The 22,764-nt window shown below is 42.4% G+C and overlaps 1 protein-coding gene across 1 annotated transcript in view; it reads right to left on the bottom strand.

The window, feature by feature from the left end:
* The window catches only part of SACM1L (SAC1 like phosphatidylinositide phosphatase), a 59,260-nt gene that overhangs the window by 30,006 nt on the left and 6,490 nt on the right, over nucleotides 1-22,764 (bottom strand). Inside the window, exons 2-4 of the mRNA XM_065398898.1 lie at nucleotides 6,741-6,838; nucleotides 3,565-3,639; nucleotides 1,966-2,093 (exon numbers count right to left, since the gene is read on the bottom strand). Coding sequence (XP_065254970.1) covers nucleotides 1,966-2,093; nucleotides 3,565-3,639; nucleotides 6,741-6,838 — 301 coding nt within the window. The remainder of the gene's footprint in view (nucleotides 1-1,965; nucleotides 2,094-3,564; nucleotides 3,640-6,740; nucleotides 6,839-22,764) is intronic.

Genomic DNA, 22,764 nt, shown 5'->3' with positions numbered 1-22,764 from the left:
TGTCACAGACTGAGGTTCAGAAGGACTAGTGGGAGGACAGATTGGGGCATGGGCTCAGAAGCTAGTGGGGTGACAGCACTGAGCCAGGGGCTGAATGGGAGGGGGGCTGCAGGGCCACCTGGGGATGGGGGGGGGTAGATGTGCCTCACTGAATGGGAGAGGCTAGGGGGTCAGTTGGAGACTCCCCAACTCCCTAACAATCCCTCCCCCTACCCACCCCCACCTCCAAAAAAATACCTGTTCCAGACTTCTCCCACCCACACCCAACAACCCTCCAGATTCACTCCCAGTCTCCTTCCCTCTCCGTCAGCTCCTCCGTTACCCCCGAGTCCCCCAAGCCTTTGCACTGCTTCTGAGGGGTGCAGGAAATATGTTACTGTATTGTAGTTTAAATGAATTACTCAAAGTTCTGTACCAATATGCCTAGTAAGGAATCTGTCAAAAAAATCTCCTGAATCTTTTGTGTGTGTATGTTGTTACAGACATACTTGCTGACAGATATTTTTAAATAAATTGCCAGAATAATTGAAACTGGTGTTAAATTGTTATTTTGACAAATACAATATGCAGAATTTTGTAGAATTTTAAAATACTGTGTGAAGAATTTTTAATTTTTTAGTACAGAATTCCCCCAGGAGTAAATAATGGAGATTAGACTGATACCAAGTGCTTCCCAACCACAGAGGAAAAACCTGTTGTGCCCCAAAGAGTGTACAGTCAAAAAAAAGGCAAGTGAGAAGTGAGGGGGAAAGGATACAACATTCTGGCAAGGTGATCCCAGTGATAGGCTCATGTCTTGGTTGCAGGTTTGGCTTATTTTATTTTTAAATAGATACTAAATTCACCTCCCATCCCACCATTCAATCCCCATGTCTTTGTTCCACAGCAATCCCCAGTTTCAGTTCCAATGAACTTATACCCTTTCATTCCTCCCAACATTCAACCCCTTCCCTCCATGTAAACAAAAATGATCAGTTCAGTGATAAGCTAAGTGACATAAATAGTTAGACCAGCCCTAAGTGATCCACACTGGGGGGGGGGGGGGGGGGAATCGATCTAAGATACGCAACTTCAGCTACGAGAATAGCGTAGCTGAAGTCGACGCATCTTAGATCGATTTACCTCGGGTCCTCACGGCGCGGGATCGATGGCTGCGGCTCCCCCGTTGACGCCGCTTCCACCTCTCGCTCTGGTGGAGTTCCGGAGTCGACGGGAGCGCGTTTGGGGATCGATTTATTGCGTCTAGACGAGACGCGATAAATCGATCCCTGATAAATCGATTACTACCCGCCAATCCGGCGGGTATTGAAGACGTACCCTTAGTCAACTAGTTTCTTGTAGGTTTCATGGAAGTAGTAAAGGATTTGACATGGAGAAGGTAGTGGTTTTGTGGACCAGCTCAGGAAGGACATGCCATACATAGGAGACAGTGTGGAAGAAAACACAGAGTTGGCTGTGAAAGAACTGGACAAAGAGGGTCTTAATGGGCATTGTGGGAAGAAAGAAGGGGTGCAGTGTTGGGAGACATAAGAGACATGGGTTTGAACTTGATGCAGTGAGAGATGGGACCTAATGAAGGATGATTTGGTCAAAACAATAAGAAAGGCCATCTTAGAAACTGGAGGGAGGGGGCAGCGAAATTGGTGTCAGGAAGGCCAGTGACACAAAGGTTGCACAATGGAGTTCGTTTGGGAATTTGAATGCATAGATTTTCTCTAATTACACTCATATAAGCAAGAACATGCACATGCTTATAACATTATGAATAAATCAAAGCAGATGAACTACAATGCCATCAGCATTTTAAAAGAAATTGCACAACTGCTGTAACCGTCCACAAACTATGCTTCAATCCCAGGAGACCTACATTTGAAGAGGGTTTTTTTATTACGCTAAAGACAAGCCATCAGAAAATTGCTAATCAATTGTGGCTTATTTATTTTTCTTCTACCAATCTACTCCTACCTGAATATCAGTTAAGTGCAGCATGGTCTTTTTGTAGGAGAGGATGTCAAAATCAGTTGCTTTCCAGACTGCATGACTGAAACATTCACCTACTTTTTTCTTTTTTGTTATTACAATGAGATAGTTGCCTGTAAAATAAAAATGTAGAAGTCAAGAGTAGTTAGATATAACGTGATTCAAGAAAACAAGGATAGAAAGCACAAGGCTATATACGAAAAAAATGCATGAAGGGGAAAGAGGGAGAAAAATTCCTGGAAGTTCCCCTCCTCAAGAGTTTCCTCTAAATCCCTCCATTGGAAGGAGGTTGCTCCACTCCACAGAAGACAGTTTGGACAGCCCAAAACCCACAAATGAATTAACTTTCCTGAAGGTTCCCCATGGAGTTGAGTAGGGATAGAGCACACCTTTCCAAACACCCACACTCGATCCCCACATGCAGATCTGAATCTGCCAAGCACACTTCAGGGTCTTGAAGGGAGAGAGAGTGCAGCAGGGGCGGCCGACCCCCACTCCAGATCCAAGTACAGACAGTCCTCTCCACACACAGATCTTTTAGGGTGGGGACGCAGAAGGAGATAAGTGACTGAGCCCATAGTTTGGAGAATGCAGAATCCATCAGCAATACGTACAATGACAGTGTGCAGTAGTATTCAACAAATGAGATTCAATTTAGAAGTCTTACAGAAGGTCACAGATATACTATTTTATCTTAAAAGACAGTTGCTCTAAAACCTCCAAAATATTAGGAAGTTTTGGCTACATCCTCACTACGGGGGGGGTCGATTTAAGATACGCAAATTCAGCTATGCGAATAGCGTAGCTGAATTCGACGTATCGGATCCGACTTACCCTGTTGTGAGGACGGCGGCAAAATCGACTGCCGCGGCTCCCAGTCGACGGCGCTTACTCCCACCTCCGCTGGTGGAGTAAGCGCGTCGATTCGGGGATCGATTGTTGCGTCCTGACGAGACGCGATAAGTCGATCCCCAAGAGATCGATTTCTACCCGCCGATACAGGCGGGTAGTGTAGACCTAGCCTCCGTTCCAATTTGTCCTCTTCCTTTTGTTAACTGTTGATTTTTCCTCTACATTTGGGAAGAGGTTTGAAAACAGCCATTGATTAAACAACTAAATACACTGATCTTGCATCAGTTCATTCCCAAATATATTTTTTCGTGTACCAGTACTATTGACTTGAAATCAAGCCTCACCAAAAAGTACATAAGTGTTACAGCAATTCCAGTGGCGAGGGTGAAAGGGGGGAGGGAATTAAACGTTTTGTAGGTTCTGTAGAAATATATTTAAAAAGTAAGTTGACAGAATGGTCAATTAACTCCTTTTCTACATTTAGATATTTAAAATTCATAGGACATCTTCGCTTCCTTTCATTTTTAAGTATCTTTAGTTAGCTTACACAGATGACAAGTGTCATACTATAGCAACTTTTAAGAAATGATGAAAAAAGTGATTTTGTCCAACAAACCGTAATTCCAGATTTCCTTTATACATGAACCACACTTTCTCCCAGGCTTTTAGATTTCTCTATCAATATATTTTCACCTACATTCTTTCACCAGTATAGCATTTTGTTTTCCTTACCTGCCACCAGACGGATTGTTCCCAAAATACCATATATAGGCCTTGTAACAGCTGAAGGGGGAACATCTTTCTTAACTGAAAAGCAGAAAAACAAGATGTCAAACTACATCTGTTTCATGATTATATCCCATGTAACTTTATTAAGTTGGATTTGATCATGAAGTTTCAACCATGTCGTTAATGAGTCACAATTGTGAGAGGCAATGGATTAGTTTGCAAACCTGCTGGGAAAGAATTTAAAATTAGGAAATGAAAGTTTTCTATTCTGTTTAATCAACAAGAATCATTCTAACTGAAGAAATTCAGGCTCATTTACAGGACAGTCTAGCTGGGTAGCTCAACAGCAGCACACTGTCCTGCCAGCAGCAAGGAGTTTCCTGTTTTGAACCAAACTCCAGGTGTCAAGGACCCAAGACCAGCCACAAGCCACTATACCTGGCCTCCCCACTTCTGAGCACCCCTGCAGCATCTCAGTCCAATTCCACACTGAGCAACAGGGCCAGACATGCAGTCCGAATTGTGTTTTTTAAGTTGTAAGGCCAGCTCTTCAAGGCAAAGACTACTAAGAGCTGTACAGGTGTGCTAAAGAATATAGTGTCCTGAATGATAGGTGGTGGGGGGGTAATGCAGCTTGCAGAAGTGCTTCAGTATTATACTTTTATCATCCATAGATTTAGGGGTCATTGTGAGGACCATTAACACCAAGGGTACGTCTAGACTTACCTCCGGGTCCGGCGGTAAGCAATCGATCTTCCGGGATCGATTTATCGCGTCTAGACAAGACGCGATAAATCGATCCCAGAAGTGCTCGCCGTCGACGCCGGTACTCCTGCTCCGCGAGAGGAGTACGCGGAGTCGACGGGGGAGCCTGCCTGCCGCGTCTGGACCCGCGGTAAGTTCGAACTAAGGTACTTCGACTTCCGCTACGTGCGTATCTTAGTTCGAAGTGGGGGGTTAGTGTGGACCAGGCCCAAGTTTTAAACCAGGCTTGTATGTCATCCTAGATTTAAGTCACAACTAAGTGCCCCAACACAGTTTGAAGAATGGAGAAAGATGGGACTAGATTAGTCATCGGGTTACATGCCAAAGAAATTATAAAGTAGCTGCTGGGACAACAAAATACCTTGGCTTGAAGAGTTTATATGTTAATGAAACACCAGCATTAGGAAAAGATGGCAGATAACAGAAACCTGGGAAGAGTAATCCTTACAGCTCTGAAGGAGTAATTGTTAGTCCAGTACTATAATATTTCAAGAGGAAGAGAGCTCTAATCTTATACAAAAATACTGTAAGCTTTACAGTCCAAATTTAGTTGGAAAAGAGGTTTTAATTTAAATTTTCTCAGTGAGAGAAAGGAGATACACAGATTCTAATATGAAGGGAAAATATTGTAGCAACTCCTCTCAGTAAGACAGCATGTGAGTGCACTTTTAACATCCTATTTTCTGAAGTTCATAGCTCAGCATTAAATGGTTTGTTTCAAGCTGCAATTTAGTATCAGGTCTTCACCTGGGAAACAACCTGTGTGTTTGTTAAAACCACACAAATTTGCAAAAGTAAAATGTCAAGTTACGACCATAGCACAGAACTATCAAACAATTCAAACTGTAGCCTTTTAATAGCCTCAGGAAAAAGCTAAAAAAAATCAAGTATATTTTGGCCAAGTTCATAGATTCCAAAGCCAGAAGGGACCACTGTGATCATCTAGTCTGACCTCCAGTATCGCACCAGCATAGAACTTCCTCAAAATAATTCCTAGAGCAGATCTTTTACAAAAACATCCAATCTTGATTTAAAAGTTACCAATTTATACTTGGTAAATTGTTCAAATGGTTAATTGTCCTCACTGTCAAAAATTTACACCTTATTTCCAGTCTGAGTTTGTCTAGCTTCAACTTCCAGCCACAGTATCGTGTTATACATTTCTCTGCTGAACTGATGCGCCCATTATTAAATATTTATTCCTTGAGTAGATACTTGTGGACTGTATTCAAGTCACCCCTTAACCTTCTCCTTGTTAAGCTGAATAAATTGAGCTCTCGGAAGTTATAGGAGCACATTTGCACGACATTCATCATTCGTGTGCTTGAGTCCAGACTGTGGCATCAGTCCTAATTAGCATGAATAAGTCAACATTTCAAACTGATGCAGTCATACAGTTATCAAAAAATAAAAAAAATAAAATGATGAGTGGGAGCCCCAAATCAGTTGTTATGCATATGGCTACGATTTAGTCACGGGAGGTGACGGCAGTCAAGGATTTCGTGACTTTACCGGACCTCTGTGACTTCTTCCACTTCAGCTGTCAGCAGCTGAAGCTGGGGCTGGAGGCAGGACTCTGCGCCCCTGCCCTGAAACTCGGACTGGAACGAGGACCCTGCAGCCCCAGCCCAGTGGCTTCTGCCGGGGGCCGCACGTCCCAGCCCCGCAGTGTCCCAGGGCTGTGCGCCCCCCACCCCAGCTGTGGCTGGGGCTTGGCGGGGGCTGCAGCTGGGGCCACGCACCCCTATTCCGCAGTTACGGCCAGCTCCAGAGCGGGGGCGCTGCGCCCCGCTGCGGCCACTGGAGCCAGGGCTGTGCCACCCGCCATGGCTGGGGGCTTGACCTGTCGGTCGCTCCCCATCATGAGACTCCATTCCTCCCCCCTACTTTACTTAAAATAACAGGGGGCAGGGCTAAAGTCACAGACAGGTCATGGGCTCTGAATTTTTATTGCCCGTGACCTGTCCGTGACTTTTACTAAAAATAACCGTGACAAAATCTTAGCCTTAGTTAGATGCACCATATATTTTCAGCACACATTTCTAATACACACAGCTACATAACTACAAAGAACCTTAAAATCACCTTCCAATAAAAATTACATGTTGAGCTGCAGAAATAAATATCAACGAATACTTTAAAATGTTAATTTTTACTGAAAATAATCAAAATGCTGTGGCACATTTTAGATTTCTGCTATTGCAAATAAATATCCAGTCCACAAAGGAGACAAAAAAACTCAACACCATGAGTGAGGTGAAAAGAGACTTAAGGTATCAAAATAATTAATGTGGATATTAAGTAAGCTATCCAAAGAACCATGACATTAAGCTTTGAAGTAGTATTTAGATTGCTTATTGCACTTTGTCACTGTACTTTTTAATCGGCTGGCCTAGTGCTGGTGAGAAGCATACCTGTAAGAGTGACCTCTGTGGAGACTCTGTCAATGGCAAGAACATCATCTGCTCCATCATCACAAGCTTCCACGTAAAACTTCTCTGGTGTTATGTGCCTTTAAAAAAAATTAAGAGCTATGAGTCAAATAATCCAGACTTGCCATGCAAGTTCCATATTTAGTTATAAACAGCTGGGCAGCCAGTTATGGCTTTTTCCTAATTCCTGAACAAATTTTAAATAACTGTTGACTGGAAAACAGCTGTACACCACTCATTTATTTTGTAGAGCACTAACTGGAAATATGAACCTGAGAGTTTTAATTGCTGAATGCAAAATTCCTGGCTTGCTTAACACCAGGGAAATAATCCTGTATCACTCTACTGTAAGTGACAAATATGAAAGTTTCTTGCTGAATGTTTCCTTAAATAAGCTTTAATTTAAAAAAGGAAAGAATTAAAACGTGATTTATTTCATTAGTTCACATGGGCTATGTACAAAATCTTAGGAACCTGATAGAGTTCAAGTTATGGCAAACAAAACTACCATTTTATTGAACAATTATTAATACAGTAACAATTAATATACCACATAAGTGCACATTTAGCAGATTTCAGATTGAGGGAGAGGAAGACTGACACATTAAAGCTCATTTTCCACTAAGAAAGCTTCCTGAAAGATGCCTGTAAAAATCCACTAAAAAACTAATTTATGTCATAATCATAACCCAAAACAGCAGAAGGCAATTCCAAGCAAGAGTACATTGCACCAGACGTACTTTAAGACTGGCACTTTCCAGACTGCTAGCGAGATCTCTGCTTCGGGTGACATATGTCCACAATATCCAAAGTATTATACAAACAAACAATTTAAACACCTGTCATCCTGTTCCGGCTCCATACTTACTTTTCTTTGGGTAAATCCTTTGCAGAATATAGGCATTTTTAAGACTAGTAGTTTAAAAGAAACCAAGACCTAATTAAACAAATCCCTAAAACAGAACATGGCTATGGAGGCTGATTGTCCAAAGACATATTCCAATTGAATAGTTGAGGACATCAGAGCTGTACACCAGTGCCAGTCGTACACTGGAGAGGAGAATCCCTCATTATATTAACTGGATAAAGATATGGGGAATTATTTTTACTAACCTTTCTCCCTCATTCCCTTCTTGCAGGATTGCTTCTACTACACAACTTTGTCTAGTCAAATTTGAAGTGCCTCATGTGATGGTGCAAGTCCAATCATTTCTTGGGAGACTCTTTCACAGGCTAATCATTAGGATCTTTCCCCAATTTCCCCCCCTCCAATTAAATCTTGCTTTTCTTAATGTTATCGCTATATTGTCATTACACCTCAGGGCTCTAAATTAATTTAAAAAAAAAAAAAAAAAAAAAGGTAAAGGAGATGGCTTCTTTAACCTCTAGACAGAGTATCAAAATGCCTCTTGGAAACTTCATAGCTTTCTCTCTGAGTTTCCTGGTTCTAATTTTTCTAATAATCTCAGAATGGACAATATTTCTACCAATAGCCACTAAGGCTATTTTTTAAAGAGACACCATCAACTTGAAAATGTATCCACTGTTAAAATGGAAAATTAACATTTTCTTCATCCTCTAGACTGTAAGCTCTTTTGGGGACAAGGATAATTTTTCTGTTGTGTGCAGTTTAGCACAATGAGCCCCTAAACCCTCAGAAGGATCTTCAAGGCCTACCATAATAACTAAGTTTCCTCATCACCATACTTTGTGCATTTGATAGCACTTTATCTTGGTATATTTCACTGTAATTATATCCCGCCCTTTAAAGGGGTTTCATCACTAATACCAGCAGCAGCAGAGTTTAAACTGAACAAGTAGTTTGAGCATTAGCCTGCTAAACCCAGGGTTGTGAGTTCAACCCTTGAGGGGGCCATCTAGGGAACTGGGGCAAAAATTGGGGATTGGTCCTGCTTTGAGTAGGGGGTTGGACTAGATGACCTCCTGAGAGGTCCCTTCCAACCCTGATATTCTATGATTCTAAGTAGAACACAACTGTTTGCAGACAGAAAGGGGAAGATGTGGGTGTCAGCATGTTTGGTAGCATTGATCTCAGGTCATCTCAAAAGACAAATAGGGAGCAGAAAAACCCTTATTTTTTTAAAACAAGAATACTTTTTAAAGAAGCAAGCTAGGACACTAAGGAGTTCTATTTGGAAACTGGATTTCTAAAAAATTAAGTTTAAAAAAAATAATCAAGATTATAGCATTCCTTTAAGAGAAAATGGCATTTATTTTACTTAGCACAACATTCTGAAGTTTTACACAATTGACCTATGAGGAAAGACATAGCCAAATATATAAGTCATGGCTAAGCAACAATGAAGGAGGAAGAGGTTAAATTTTAAGTCTAACAATATTTAAAAGGATGTAGATCCCGATGAAGGAAAAATACAGGGTGAAAAAAGGTGTATTTTTTTTTTAAAGTGAGGAAATTAAGAAAAAAATAGTATAAGGTGAAAAGCTTTCTGAGCATGTTCTGTATCAACCTGTGGAACTGTCTCCCAAATAATGCGATGGAAGCCTCATTTTTCAGAGCCCTCAAAACTAGAATTGACGATACACTAACATACAACAGAATCCTGTGCTGGCAGAGTAACGGACTCTCTAGATGGCCTAATTAGGAGTCTTCCATCTATAATTTCTATGATCAATATTTAAACACTCTGGTTTGCACAGTAGCAGTAGCATGGACATAGCTTTATGTCATGTCAAATATCTTTTCAGCTATATGGCCCCTGGCAGCGCAAAGCTCAGAAATTAAATACTCTAGTTAGACCCTTATTTTCAAATATTTATTAATAGCTTGTGGGGTGACAAGTGTTCATGTATAATGTGAGCTTTTGGTTTACTGCACTCAGCAAGGTGGTTAAATCTTCCCTTTAAAAGCAGTTTATCTTTAATTATTCTAACAATACCGTATCAACTGCAAAGTGCTAATAATGATAATGTATGAAGTACTTCTAAATCATACACAAACGCTACATTAAAAGATTAATGTTACAAAATTCAGAGTTAGGAAACGAAATGCCAGAATTAAAATTGCCTGTGCAATCTTAACTCCGCCCTCTTGCACTAGTTATAGAACATACTATTCCCCTCACCAATTCTCTGCCCAGCTCTTAATCCTCTAGAAAAGCCATTCACTGCCTTCAAGTCCCAGTCTCCTTACCTAGACAGTACTAGTCTCTGCCAAAACTCGAGTCCCTGTTCTCTCCCCCACCCCCATTAGCCTCCAGTCCGTTTCCACAAACTGCACAGCTTTGTTCCAATGTACTCCCTCTGCCCCTCACTCAGATAGCTCTTGTCCTCTGTGCATTTATATAAATATAATATATTATATAAATATATATATAAAAATATGTTTGTGACCTTTAGCTCATAGGTAAGTGAGGATGTATTAAAGCCAGGTGGCATAGATAGGGGACTAGCTAGGTTCATGCCCTCTATAAACTAAACAAAGAACTTGGAAATAACCAGTTAGGCCAGAAACATCAGATGTGAGACTGAGCTAGTAGTTATTACTATGTATGAATATGTCATACAGACATATGAACATGCCAGCCTATAGAGTAAGTATGCCCTGAGATTCTGAGGGTGAGGAAATTAAGTTTGGACATGGAAGGAGGCACATAGTGCTCAGGCTCTATAAAGGGGGGCAACCCACCATGTTAGTTTTAGTTCGTATTTTTTAATTCTTAATGGTTAGTTCTTAAACTAGATAAGTCAAACTTTAAGTTAGCTTCAGTAGTTTTTCCTTTAGCTTTTTACCACTCTAGCTTCTCCCAAGTTCTTCATCTCCCACTCGAGAATTAAGGAACCTGGACCATCGGACTCTTTGGGATGCCAGAGTTGAGGCTGGTCCTTTGTCTATTACCACCAGGTTATCAAGGAAGGGTGAGAGTATGTTAATCTAGAAAGCTTTATAGTATATAATACCATATGTACCTCTAGAATAATATTATTGCCTTTGTAATTCTGATTATTTTTCTATTTGATTGCTATTCCATTTATCTCAATACAAGTCTTTAAGGCTGTATTTTGTTCTCAGTGTAATGTCCTTGTCATACACCCTGAGGATCCTTGAAAACTGTGTAACCTGATTCTGGGACAAGAACTTTATCTTCTGATCAGATTAATTGGCAAGCCTATATAAACAATAATATTAACCTCCTAAAATCAGGCAACATATTAAAAGCAGGATTGTGACACATGATGTTTATCACATGCACATAAAAAAATACTGCACATGCTCACTTTAATGTAAGCAAGAATGAAATATATCAGACACCATGGAGATGAGGGGGATTATTCACTGTAGTCAGGGATCACAGTTATTTGGTTGTACTTATACTAAAAACAATTGGAGCAGTGTTGAAAATCCATCAGATCCGGATTCTATTTGTAATGCAAAAATATGAAAGGAAATAGATTTTCCAGAAAATAAGATTCAGAACTTCTGACTAACTTTCACATTCAAACCAAACTCAACTTTCCTATGATCTTCATATTTTTCATTTGTATCTGAGAATTCTACACAGGGTGCTGTTACCCCATCTGATTAGCAGACTGCATCAAGCAGTTATTAACAAGACACTGACGTCAGTGCAGCTCAACAGAAGGAATATGTAAAACAGTCTTGACTTCAACTAAATGAGCGGCATCAAACCAATGCTCCAATCTCTGCTGTTCAATAGTTTAAAAAAATAGAGACAAGAACACACACACAAAAGCATGGAGACTAAAAATCAGAGAACGCTTTCAACAATCTTGGCTTAAAGCGCACAAAGAAGAAAATACAGGGGAACCACCACCAAAATAGAGTCCTTTGGTTTGTTTCTTCAGTTCAAACACTATCATGGCTATAAAATAGTTGAGAGCTGGAACTTCATTGTGGGTAGGTACATGTAAATGAATACAGTATTAAGATAGGAAAAAATTAAAAATTAATTACTCAGCTCACATTAAAATCCTCCTCACTCCCAAACAGAAGTCAAGACCTCACTCTCACACACACACAATATACTTACTCGAAGTCTTCACTGAATAGTTGAGAGACTGCTCCAATTGAGACTAAAAAGTCTATTATACTTTTATAGTATAACTTGTAAGATCCATATTTTTCAGGTATTTAGTATGTACTAGGAGGCTATAAATCATATTTTAAATTCAAACTGTTTTTGCATATGTGTACTGTGAAGAAAGTAGTATGTCTGTGCAAGTGGCAGTTAAAAATGGGACAAATTCTGCTCGACAGCTTTCCAAAGCATCTTTAGAGAATGTATACATATTTTGGAACTATATATATATATATATATATATAATAAAAAAGTCACATATGTCATAAGGATTCCTCCTCTTCCTGAGTGCAACTCAGCTTTACCACAGTTTTCTATATTTTAAGAATCTCAGTAGATGATAAATGAGTTTCTTCAGAAATATTCATTAAAGTAGTGCATTTTGGTTATCAAACAGCCATTTGTGTTTTCTATTCATGGAATAAGTTGCTCAGAGCATCATTTTTCTGTTTTTAGAAGTTTTGGCAGCTTTTGCTGCTTCTATTAATAGCTTAAAAAGGAAACAGCAGTGAACTTAAATTTAAGAATTGAAAATGTTAGAATTCTCTGCTTACACAACTAAGCATCCAGATCAAGTTCTAATATAATAAAACCCAAGAAAGGTGAAATGTGATTCAAGTACTGCAGCTTATGTATGTATTAGCTTGATTAAAATTTAGAAATTAAGTGCAATATTTTCTCATCTGTAGTTTGAATATTTGCTTTGTACAAAGCTGATAAGTGCAGAGGAGCCCACATGTGAGACAATGATATCCCTTACAGATGACTTTATGTATATCCTAGTATAGAGGATAGGAAAGAAGTTGGTAAAGTACAGGTAGAAGCTAGTAAGGAATAGCCGGTCAAACAAAAGAGAGTCCCATTTAAAACATAATAATGAAGGCAAGAAACTGAATATTGACAAAATGTATAAGTGCTTATATACAAATTATAGAAGTCTAAAAATACTAAGATGGGTGAACTAAAGTGCCTGGAATTACATGAGTGTATTGATATAAGAGGCATCAGAGAAACATGGTGGAATGAGGATAATCAATGGGACATGATAATACCAGGGCATAAATATAAAGAAATGATAGAGTAGGTCACACAGGTAGCAGGTGACATTAAATGTTAAAGAAAGCACAGAGTCAAATAAGGTAAAAAAAATCTTACATGAAATGAACTACACCATAGGATCTCTATGGATAGAAATTCTATGCCTGAATAAAAAGGAATATAGCAATAGCGACCACCTGAACAGGATGGTGACAGTGACCGTGAAACACTAAGGGTATGTCTACACTACGAGAGTACTTCGATTTTAGTTAATTAGACTATGTGGAATCGATATTACAAAGTCGAACGTGTGTGTCCACACTAAGGACAGTAATTCGACTTTGTGAGACTTTGTGAGTCCACACTAACGGGGCAAGCGTCGACATTGGAAGCGGTGCACTGTGGGCAGCTATCCCACAGTTCCCGCAGTCCCCGCTGCCCACTGGAATTCTGGGTCGAGCCCCAAATGCCTACTGGGTAAAAAAATGTGTCGAGGGTGCTTTTGGGTGCCTGTCGTCATCCGTCCGTCACTCCCGCCCTCCCTCCCTGAAAGCGCCGGCGGGAAATCAGTTCGCGCACTTTTCTGATTACTGACAGCGCGGACGCCACAGCAGTGCGAGCATGGATCCCGCTGCGACCATCGCTGCAGTTGTGGCAGTTCTCAACGCCTCGCAGCTTCTCATCCACCTTTACCAGAGGCAGCTGCAGATAAATCAGGAGAGGAGGCTACGGCACCACCGTGACGGCATGAAGTCGGACACTAGCTCCGACCTCTCAGAAAACATGAGACCCAGCGCCCAGGACATCTCGGTGTCACTGGGTCTTGTGGATACTGTTGAACGGCGATTCTGGGCCCGTGAAACAAGCACGGACTGGTGGGACCGCATAGTGCTGCAGGTCTGGGATGAATCCCAGTGGCTGCGCAACTTTCGCATGCGGAAGGGGACTTTCCTCAAACTGTGTGAGTTGCTGTCTCCTGCCCTGAAGCGAAAGGACACCCGGATGCGAGCAGCCCTGACTGTCCAGAAGCGAGTGGCCATAGCCCTCTGGAAGCTTGCAACGCCAGACAGCTACCGGTCAGTCGCTAACCACTTTGGTGTGGGCAAGTCTACCGTGGGGGTTGCTGTCATGCAAGTAGCCAAGGCAATCGTCAAGCTACTGCTATCAAAGGTAGTGACCCTGGGAAATGTGGAGCTCATCATAGATGGCTTTGCCGAGATGGGATTCCCAAACTGCGGTGGGGCTATAGATGGGACTCACATCCCTATACTGGGACCGGACCACCAGGCCAGCCAGTACATAAACAGAAAGGGATACTTTTCCATGGTGCTGCAAGCACTGGTGGACCATCGGGGACGTTTTACTAATATCAACGTTGGATGGCCTGGCAAGGTTCATGACGCTCGGGTTTTCAGGAACTCTGGTCTGTTTAGACGGCTGCAGGAAGGTATTTACTTCCCGGACCACAAAGTAACTGTTGGGGATGTGGAGATGCCTACAGTCATCCGCGGGGACCCTGCATACCCGCTAATGCCCTGGCTCATGAAGCCCTACACTGGCGCACTGGACTCAGGGAAAGAACTCTTCAACTACCGGCTCAGCAAGTGCAGAATGGTGGTGGAGTGTGCTTTTGGCCGTCTCAAGGGGAGATGGAGAAGCTTACTCACTCGCTGTGATCTCAGCGAGACCAATATCCCCATTGTGATAGCTGCTTGCTGTGTGCTCCACAATCTGTGTGAGAGCAAGGGGGAGACCTTTATGGCGGGGTGGGAGGTTGAGGCAAATAGCCTGGCTTCTGATTACACCCAGCCAGACAGCCGGGCGATTAGAAGATCCCAGCGGGACGCGCTGTGCATCAGGGAGGCTTTGAAAGCCAGGTTCCTGACTGAGCAGGGTCTCCAGTGACGGTTTACTTTGTGGACACAGATGCTGAACCTGCCCCCGTTTCTTTACCCAGTTACTGTTGACTACCCTTCCAAGTTACATACCCCCTTCACCACCTTCCCAACAAATAAAATTTGTTCCGTTTTGTTAATGAGCAAGGTTCTCTTTCTTACTGTTTTCGCGGGAATGTTTTAAACCGGGGACGCAGACTGTGGCGGGGGGCGGGTTTAGTGTTCTGATGCAAATGATGCTTCTAAACTCCGGGAATGACAGGCTCCGCAGTGCTGGATTGGTTGTTTCAACGCAGCCTGCCAGCAGTCCTGGGCGGGACTGCGTGTATGTGTCGGCCAAGTGACTTTCTGGCAGGGGGCGGAGGGTAACAGACCCCCTGCTGCGTGGCTCTCTGATCCAGGATAAGGACCGCGGCATAAGATCTCTAACTGCCCTCCCCCGCCACAAAGTCACAGATCAACCCCCTCGCACCCCAGAACATGAAAAACGCCTCCCAGACTGACCAGGGTAACTGGTGACTGCACTGTGTATGTGTCCTGATGCTGGACCTGCCCCCGCCTCTGTAGCCTGCTAAAGGTGACTGTCCTGTCCAAGTAACAAACCCCTTCCCCCCCTTCAGACAGAATCCCCTCTAAAAGACACTCTCGGAAACAGTACTTAACAGAAACACATGTTTTATTATGAACCGCACATGAAAAGGGGAGGGAGGAAACTTGGACGTGGGCTTGTGTGAGATGGGTAGGAAAGGACTTTTCAAACTTTGTGGAACGAGAGCCTTACATTGCTGCAGCAGTGTGCAGAGGCTGACTGAAAGTTTTAACGGCCCTTGCCGCCCCTCCTTCTTTGGACTTTTGGTGAGGGGGGTGTGGGACTTGGTGGCGGGGGAGGGCGGTTAGAGATAGACAGCAGCAGGGCTCTGTCCTCCTGCCTCCGGTCATGCAGAACATCCACTAGGCGCCGGAGCGTCTCCGTTTGCTCCCTCATTAGTCCAAGCAGGGTTTGAGTAGCCTGCTGGTCCTCCTGGCGCCACCTCTCCTCCCGTTCCATGACTGCTCTGTGCATTTGTGACAAGTTCTCCCTCCACTGTGTCGTCTGGGCTGCCTGCTCTCGTGAGCAGTCCATAAGTTCATAAAACATGTCCTCACGCGTCTTCCTCTTCCTTCTCCTAATCTGCGCTAGCCTCTGGGAGTGTGATGCCAGGCTGGGTTGGGAGACAGTCGCAGATGTGTCTGTGGGAATGGGAAAAAGGGAGTGAATTCCTGAGACAGATAAATGAAGTTTCTAACAAAGAACATAGTCTTTCTCTGTGAACAACACCATACACTGCACCTTTCACATGCGCACTCAGGACAAGGTCGAATTTTCGGCCCTCGCCTTCAGTGCCTGGGGTCTTGCAGTTGCGATCATAGAAGCGTGGCAGGACACCTCTACTTTTGTTGCAGGAAAACATGGTAAGCCGTAGACTTGTGGCAGCTTAAAAATGTAATAGTAGCACTGGGCTCCTTTCGCACTGAAAGCAAGGCCACTCTCTGCTGGCAGCAATCAGGGAAGCATGAGCTCTGCCCCTGTCCCACCACCTCGCGGCTGTCCCAGGGAAAGATCCCTGTATGCTGCCCCTCTGCCGCCTCCACCGCGTGGCTGTAAAGCAGTCCCAATACTAACATTCCCCTCCCTAATTCAAAGCAGGGCGTCATGTGCGACATCACGCTGATGAGGATCTCGGAGAGCGACAGGGAACGGATGCTCCGGGAGAGCATGCAGAAACCAGGGCCGTATGCTGCCATGCTCTGCCGTGCGATGATCCCAGACTACTTGATAGAGTCATGGCGTGGGAACGTGTCGTACCACGGTGGACCTAACAAGATCGCCCTGCCACGGAACCTGATGCACAGGCTTGAGCACTACCTCCAGGAGAGCTATGCTGAGCTATCCCAGGAGGACTCTCTGTCAATTCCCGGGCACATTGACCGTCTTTTCGTTTAACTGCAGTAGAAGGGACTACAGAGTGGAGCGTCCTGTGGTGGCCTAATCATGAATATCCGGACATTATTTGATTTTTTATACATAGTTAGGACTAAATAGTTGACTAAGCCAAAGAAATCATGAACACCAAATTGCTGATATAGTTAATATTCCTGTTTTGTTATAAATAAAAGTTTCTATGTTTAAATGAGTGAATGAAAAGCCCATTCTTAACAATATAAATATTCCAGTTATGTTAAAATTAAATGTTTAGATGTTTAAAGCACTCACTGCTTGATCCTTCCCCTGATTCGGTGTCCGGGTTAACGGCTGTGGACGGTTGGTAGGGGATCTCGGTAAGGGTGATGAAGAGCTCCTGGCTGTCGGGGAAATCAGCGGTGCAAGCGCTGTCGACTGCCTCGTCCTCCTCATCTCCTTCCTCATCTTCCCCGTCCGCTAACATTTCCGACGAGGAACCGGCCGTGGACAATATCCCATCCTCAGAGTCCACGGTCAGTGGTGGGGTAGTGGTGGCGGCCGCACCTAGGATGGAATGCAGTGCCTCGTAGAAACGTGATGTGTGGGGCTGGGATCCGGAGCGTCTGTTTGCCTCTTTGGTTTTTTGGTAGCCTTGTCTCAGCTCCTTGATTTTCACGCGGCACTGCGTTGCATCCCGGCTGTATCCTCTCTCTGCCATGGCTTTAGAGATCTTCACGTAGATCTTTGCATTCCTTCTTTTGGAGCGCAGCTCTGAAAGCACGGACTCATCGCCCCACACAGCGATGAGATCCAAGACTTCCCGATCAGTCCATGCTGGGGCCCTCTTTCTATTAGATTGCACGGCCATCTCTGCTGGAGAGCTCTGCATCGTTGCCAGTGCTGCTGAGCTCTCCACGCTGTCCAAACAGAAAATGAGATTCAAACTGCCCAGACAGGAAAAGGAATTCAAATTTTCCCGGGCCTTTTCCTGTGTGGCTGGTCAGAGCATCCGAGCTCGAAGTGCTGTCCAGAGCGTCAACAGAGTGGTGCACTGTGGGATAGCTCCCGGAGCTATTACCGTCGATTTCCATCCACACCTAGCCTAATTCGATATTGCCATTTCGAATTTAGCGCTACTCCTCTCGTTTTCGAGGAGTACAGAAGTCGAATTTAAGAGAGCTCTATGTCGAACTAAATAGCTTCGTGGTGTGGACGGGTGCAGGGTTAATTCGATGTAACGGCGCTAAATTCGATATAAACTCCTAGTGTAGACCAGGCCTAAGAGAGGTTAGACAGGCGACTAAAGCAGAAAGTGCAATAATAGTGGATTATTTCAGCTATCCTCATATTGACAGGTGTGATGCAGAGATAAAATTACTAGCCACCATAAATGACTGCTTCTTGGAGCAGCTAGTCCTGGAACCCCCAAGGGGACAGGTAATTCTTGACTTAGTCCTAAATGGAGCACAGGATCTGGTCCAAGAGGTAACTATAGCTGAACCACTCAGTAATAGTGACTATAATGTAATTAAGTTTAACATCCTTATAGGGAGAAATACAAACCACACACACACAAACAAACACACACACACGGAACATTTTGTTTTAAAAAAGTGAAACTTCAAAAAACGAATAATGACTCTCATTGAATGGAAACTGAAAGGAACTGTCACAAAGGTAAATGCCTGAAGCTGCAAGGGGCTATTTAAAAACACCATAATAGAAATTCACACTAAATGTATACCCCAAATCATAAAAGATAACAAGAGGACCAAAAGAATGCCACCATGGCTAAACAGCAGAGTAATCGAGGTCATTAGAGGCAAGAAGGCATCCTTTAAGATTTGGAAGTCAAATCCTAGCAAGGATTAATAGGAAGGTGCACAAACTCTGGCAGGTTAAGTGTAGAAGTATAATAAGGCAGGTCAAGAAAAAATTTGAGAAGCAACTTACCAAGAATGAAAAAACTAATGGTAAGAATCTTTTTAAGTACATCAGAAGCAAGAAGTCTGCCAAACAGGCAATGGGGCCACTAAAGGAGCACACAAGGCCATTACAGAAAAGCTAAATGAATTCACTGCAATGGTCTTCACTGCAGAGCCTGTGGGGAAGATACCCAAATAGGATAGCTCTGATGTGGGTAACTAATCTGAAGTACTGTCCCACACTGATGCATAAATAGAAGAGGTTTTGAACAAATTATTAAATTAAATAGAAATAAGTCAACAGGACCAGATGGTATTCACTCAAATTCTGTAGGAATTCATATATGATATTGTAGAACTACTAACTGTAGCATATAACATACCACTGAAACAAGCCTCTGTATCAGGTGACTGGAAGGTGGCTAATGTAACACCATTTATAAAAAGGGACTCGAGAGGAGATCCTGGCAATTACAGATCTGAGATTCTAACTTTAATACTGGGCAAATTGGTAGAAACTATAGTCAAGAACAGAATTATCAGACACAAACATGATTTGCTGAAGAAGAGTTAACATGGCTTTTGTGAAGACAAGTCATGCTTCACCAATCTATCAGAAGTATTTGGGGGTGTCAATATGCATGCGGGTTACTCAGTTGATCCAGTTAAAATACTGTACTTGGATTTTCAGATAGCCATTGACAAGGTCTCTCAACAAATGCTCTTAAGCAAAGTAAAGAGTCATGAGATAATGCAGGGAAGTCCTCTCATGAATCAGTAACAGGTTAAAAGACAGGAAACAAAGGGTACGAATAAAATGGTCAGCTTTCATAATGCTCTCTCCATTGTAAATAGCAAGATCCCCCAAGGATCTGTACTGGGACCTGTGCTGTTCAACATATTCATTAATGATCTCAAAAAGGAGTGAAGTGGGGTAGTCTGCAGATGTCATCTTGAATAATTTTGTAAGTCCAAAGATAACTGCAAAGAGTTACAGAGGGATCTTACAAAACTGTGTGACTGTGCAACAAAATGATGGATGAAATTCATTGATAAGTACAAAGTAATGCATATTGGAAAAAATAATCCCAACTACACATACATAATGATGAGTGCTAACAGCGAATTTAGAACCCAAGAAAGATCTTGGAGTCACTGTGCATAGTTCTCTAAAAACTTCTCTAAAGATCAGTGTGCAACGGCAGTCAAAAAGGCTAACAGAATGATAGAAAAGATCATGTCACCATGTAAATCCAGTGTGTGCTCACACCATGAATACTGTGTCCAGTTCTGGTGGCCTCATCTCAAAAAAGATATATAGAGCAAGGGTTCTCAAACTGGGGTGGGGAGCCATCAGGGGTCACAAGGTTATTACATGGAGGGTCACAAGCTGTCAGCCTCCACCCCAAACCTCGCTTTGCCTCCAGCATTTATAATGGTGTTAAATATATTTAAAAGTGCTTTTAATTTATAGGGGGGGGGGGGTCACACTCAGAGGCTTGCTATCTGAAAGGGGTCACCAGTACAAAAGTTTGAGAACCATGGATATAGAGGAACTGGAAAGGCAACAAAGATATTCATGAGTATGGTATGTCTTCAATATAAAGAAAGACTAAAAAGATTAGGCCTGTTCATATTAGAAAAAAAAAAGATGATTAAGGGGGGAAATATGATAGAGGTCTATAAAATCATGAATGGTGTGGAAAGAGTAAATAGAGAAGTGTTATGTATTTACCCTTTCACAATACAAAAACCAAGGATCACTCAGTAAAATTAACAGACAACAGGTTTAACACAAAAAAGAGGAAGTACTTTTTCCACACAGACCACATAACCTGTGGGATGTTGTGATGGCCAAAGGAATAATTAGGTTAAAAAAAAAAAAAAAAAAAAAAAACACTAGGTAAGAGGATAGCTCCATCAATGGCTATTAGCCAAGATTGTCAGGGATGCAACCCCATGCTCGAATGACCCTAAACCTCTGACTACCAGAAGCCGGGAAGAGAATACAGGGGTGGATCATTCCAACAGCACTGTTCTGTACACTCCCACAAAGCTCGGGTACAGGCCACTGTTGGAGACAGGATACAGGGCCAGATGAACCATTGGTCTGACCCAGTATGGCAGTTCTTACATTCTTTGTAATTTCACATGCTGAGTTTGAGGGTGGTAATGTGCATTGTGAAGGGGGGAAAAACGAAACACTAAAAACCAGTTACACACAGAGTTTTAATTATGTTGATTTTACTGAAAAGAGTATTGGTGTTTTCTGATAAAAACAGAGGCATGATGAGTTTTGCTCTTTGATGCTATGACAACAATTAAAGAAAGCTCTGTGTTCAATATCACTTAAGAATCCTTTTACCCTTCACTTCTGTAATTGATTTATATCATAATGCTTAACATTACTCTAATGCAGGACACTCCTCAATGCCATCCTCTAAATATTGCAATAAAAATAAAATAAAAAAGTACATCCTGTTCTATGCAGTAATGTATACATTATACTCAAAGTACCATCAAGATGGACTCTGAGAATGGGGACAAATAGAGGTGTTAGTGTTTACACAGCACTTTGAAGATGTACAATTTTAAGTATTAGTAAGTATAAGGAAATATAAGCATGTTATTTTGACACGGCATAGTTCCCAGATATTCCAAGTTAACAGGTGTGCTAATTAAACATTAGAAACACTTGTTTATCTACAGGCTCTCTCCCTATTTGGGTATTCCATTGAATAAGAATGTAGTAACCTACTGTAGTTTCCGGGGACAGCGGGGGAGGAGGCAAAAAACGAAAGTAGTAGACAGTCCCCAAAAGCCTCTAGTATCAAGCTAGTGGAACTAAGTGTAAAGAAAAGCCAGCCACACAAGAAAAGTGCTTATAAATTTTAATTTAAAATATGTATTTAGTCCAATAAAAGTCACATTTAACATTCAAGTATTTCTTGCTCAAGTTGTAGCTTCCTCAGCTCTGGGTCCCAGTAGAACTACAATTACCACTTATCTTTAGCCAGAAAGAGATGCAGGCAGCTTCCCTCCATTTATACCAATGTCACCTTGCAGGCAGGCTATAATAATCTGATGTGTATTTCCAATAAACTAACTGCCATGCTATAAAGACTTCTAGTTGTTACTAGATGCTGGTTCACTAAGTACTTTCAAAAATATGGAAGTCTAGTGTGTGTAGAAAAGGGAAAGAGGAGGTTAGGGCCAAAGCCTGAAAAATCCACTTATCACTGGCAAGTGACCCGTTTTCCCTGGCAAACACAGGGACTTAAGTCATCTTCTGCAGAAATTGCAAATCAAGTTTCTTGCACTTGAGACTGAAGAAAAACTTCCAAATGTGAACCAAAATAAAAGGATAAATATTATAAGAGTCTGCAGACTTTGGAAGGAGAGACAGATACTAACCAAGCTGATCAGTTTCACTGCTACTACCCCCAAGGTTCTGAATCACTGACAAGAATCATGTTGATTTCATGCTGCCCGTTTGGGAAAGCTCAGCTGAGGCAGGTACTGGAGTTACTTAAAAAGTGACTACAGGAGGGTAGTGTAAGAGGTACTACTTCTCCCCAGTTCACCTCTGAAGATGGAGAAAGATAGTGAAACTGAAATACAGACGACTTGTTGCCCGCAGACAGTCTCCCACCTTTTCAGTAGCCACCGGTGCAGCTCCACCAGTGGTAATACTAGCATAGATATGGTTCAGACAGACACTAGTGTTTTTACCAATGTCATTTAGACCTGATCTGAGCAGCAGTAAATGACATCATAGTAGAGTACAGTTGTTCCCCATCTACCTTTGTGCTGATATCACTGCTTGCAATAGGGGAATATTCCCCAAAGTACTTTTCCTCTTTCAGCAGCTTGGGAGGAGGATGCAGGGGAACCAGTTTCAAACTTAGGGCCAGAACCTGCAATTGCAAAACACCATAACATTCAATAGGGCTCCACAGAGAATCATGAGTCTACCTATAAAGATCCAGTTGCAGGATTTGGCCCTTAGATAGCTGCTAGTGAGAGGCGGATACAAAAGCTATAGATCCCACTAGGAATTGGCAGGAAATTTAATTTGAGTTTTCACATAGACATTATCCCTAGACGCTGCTAGACTTGTAAACGTAA

This window comes from Emys orbicularis, chromosome 2 (assembly GCF_028017835.1).
Source record: "Emys orbicularis isolate rEmyOrb1 chromosome 2, rEmyOrb1.hap1, whole genome shotgun sequence".
NCBI lineage: Eukaryota > Metazoa > Chordata > Testudines > Emydidae > Emys > Emys orbicularis.
Note: the sequence above shows the minus strand (reverse complement) of the source record. Positions and strands in the feature narration are given on the sequence as shown.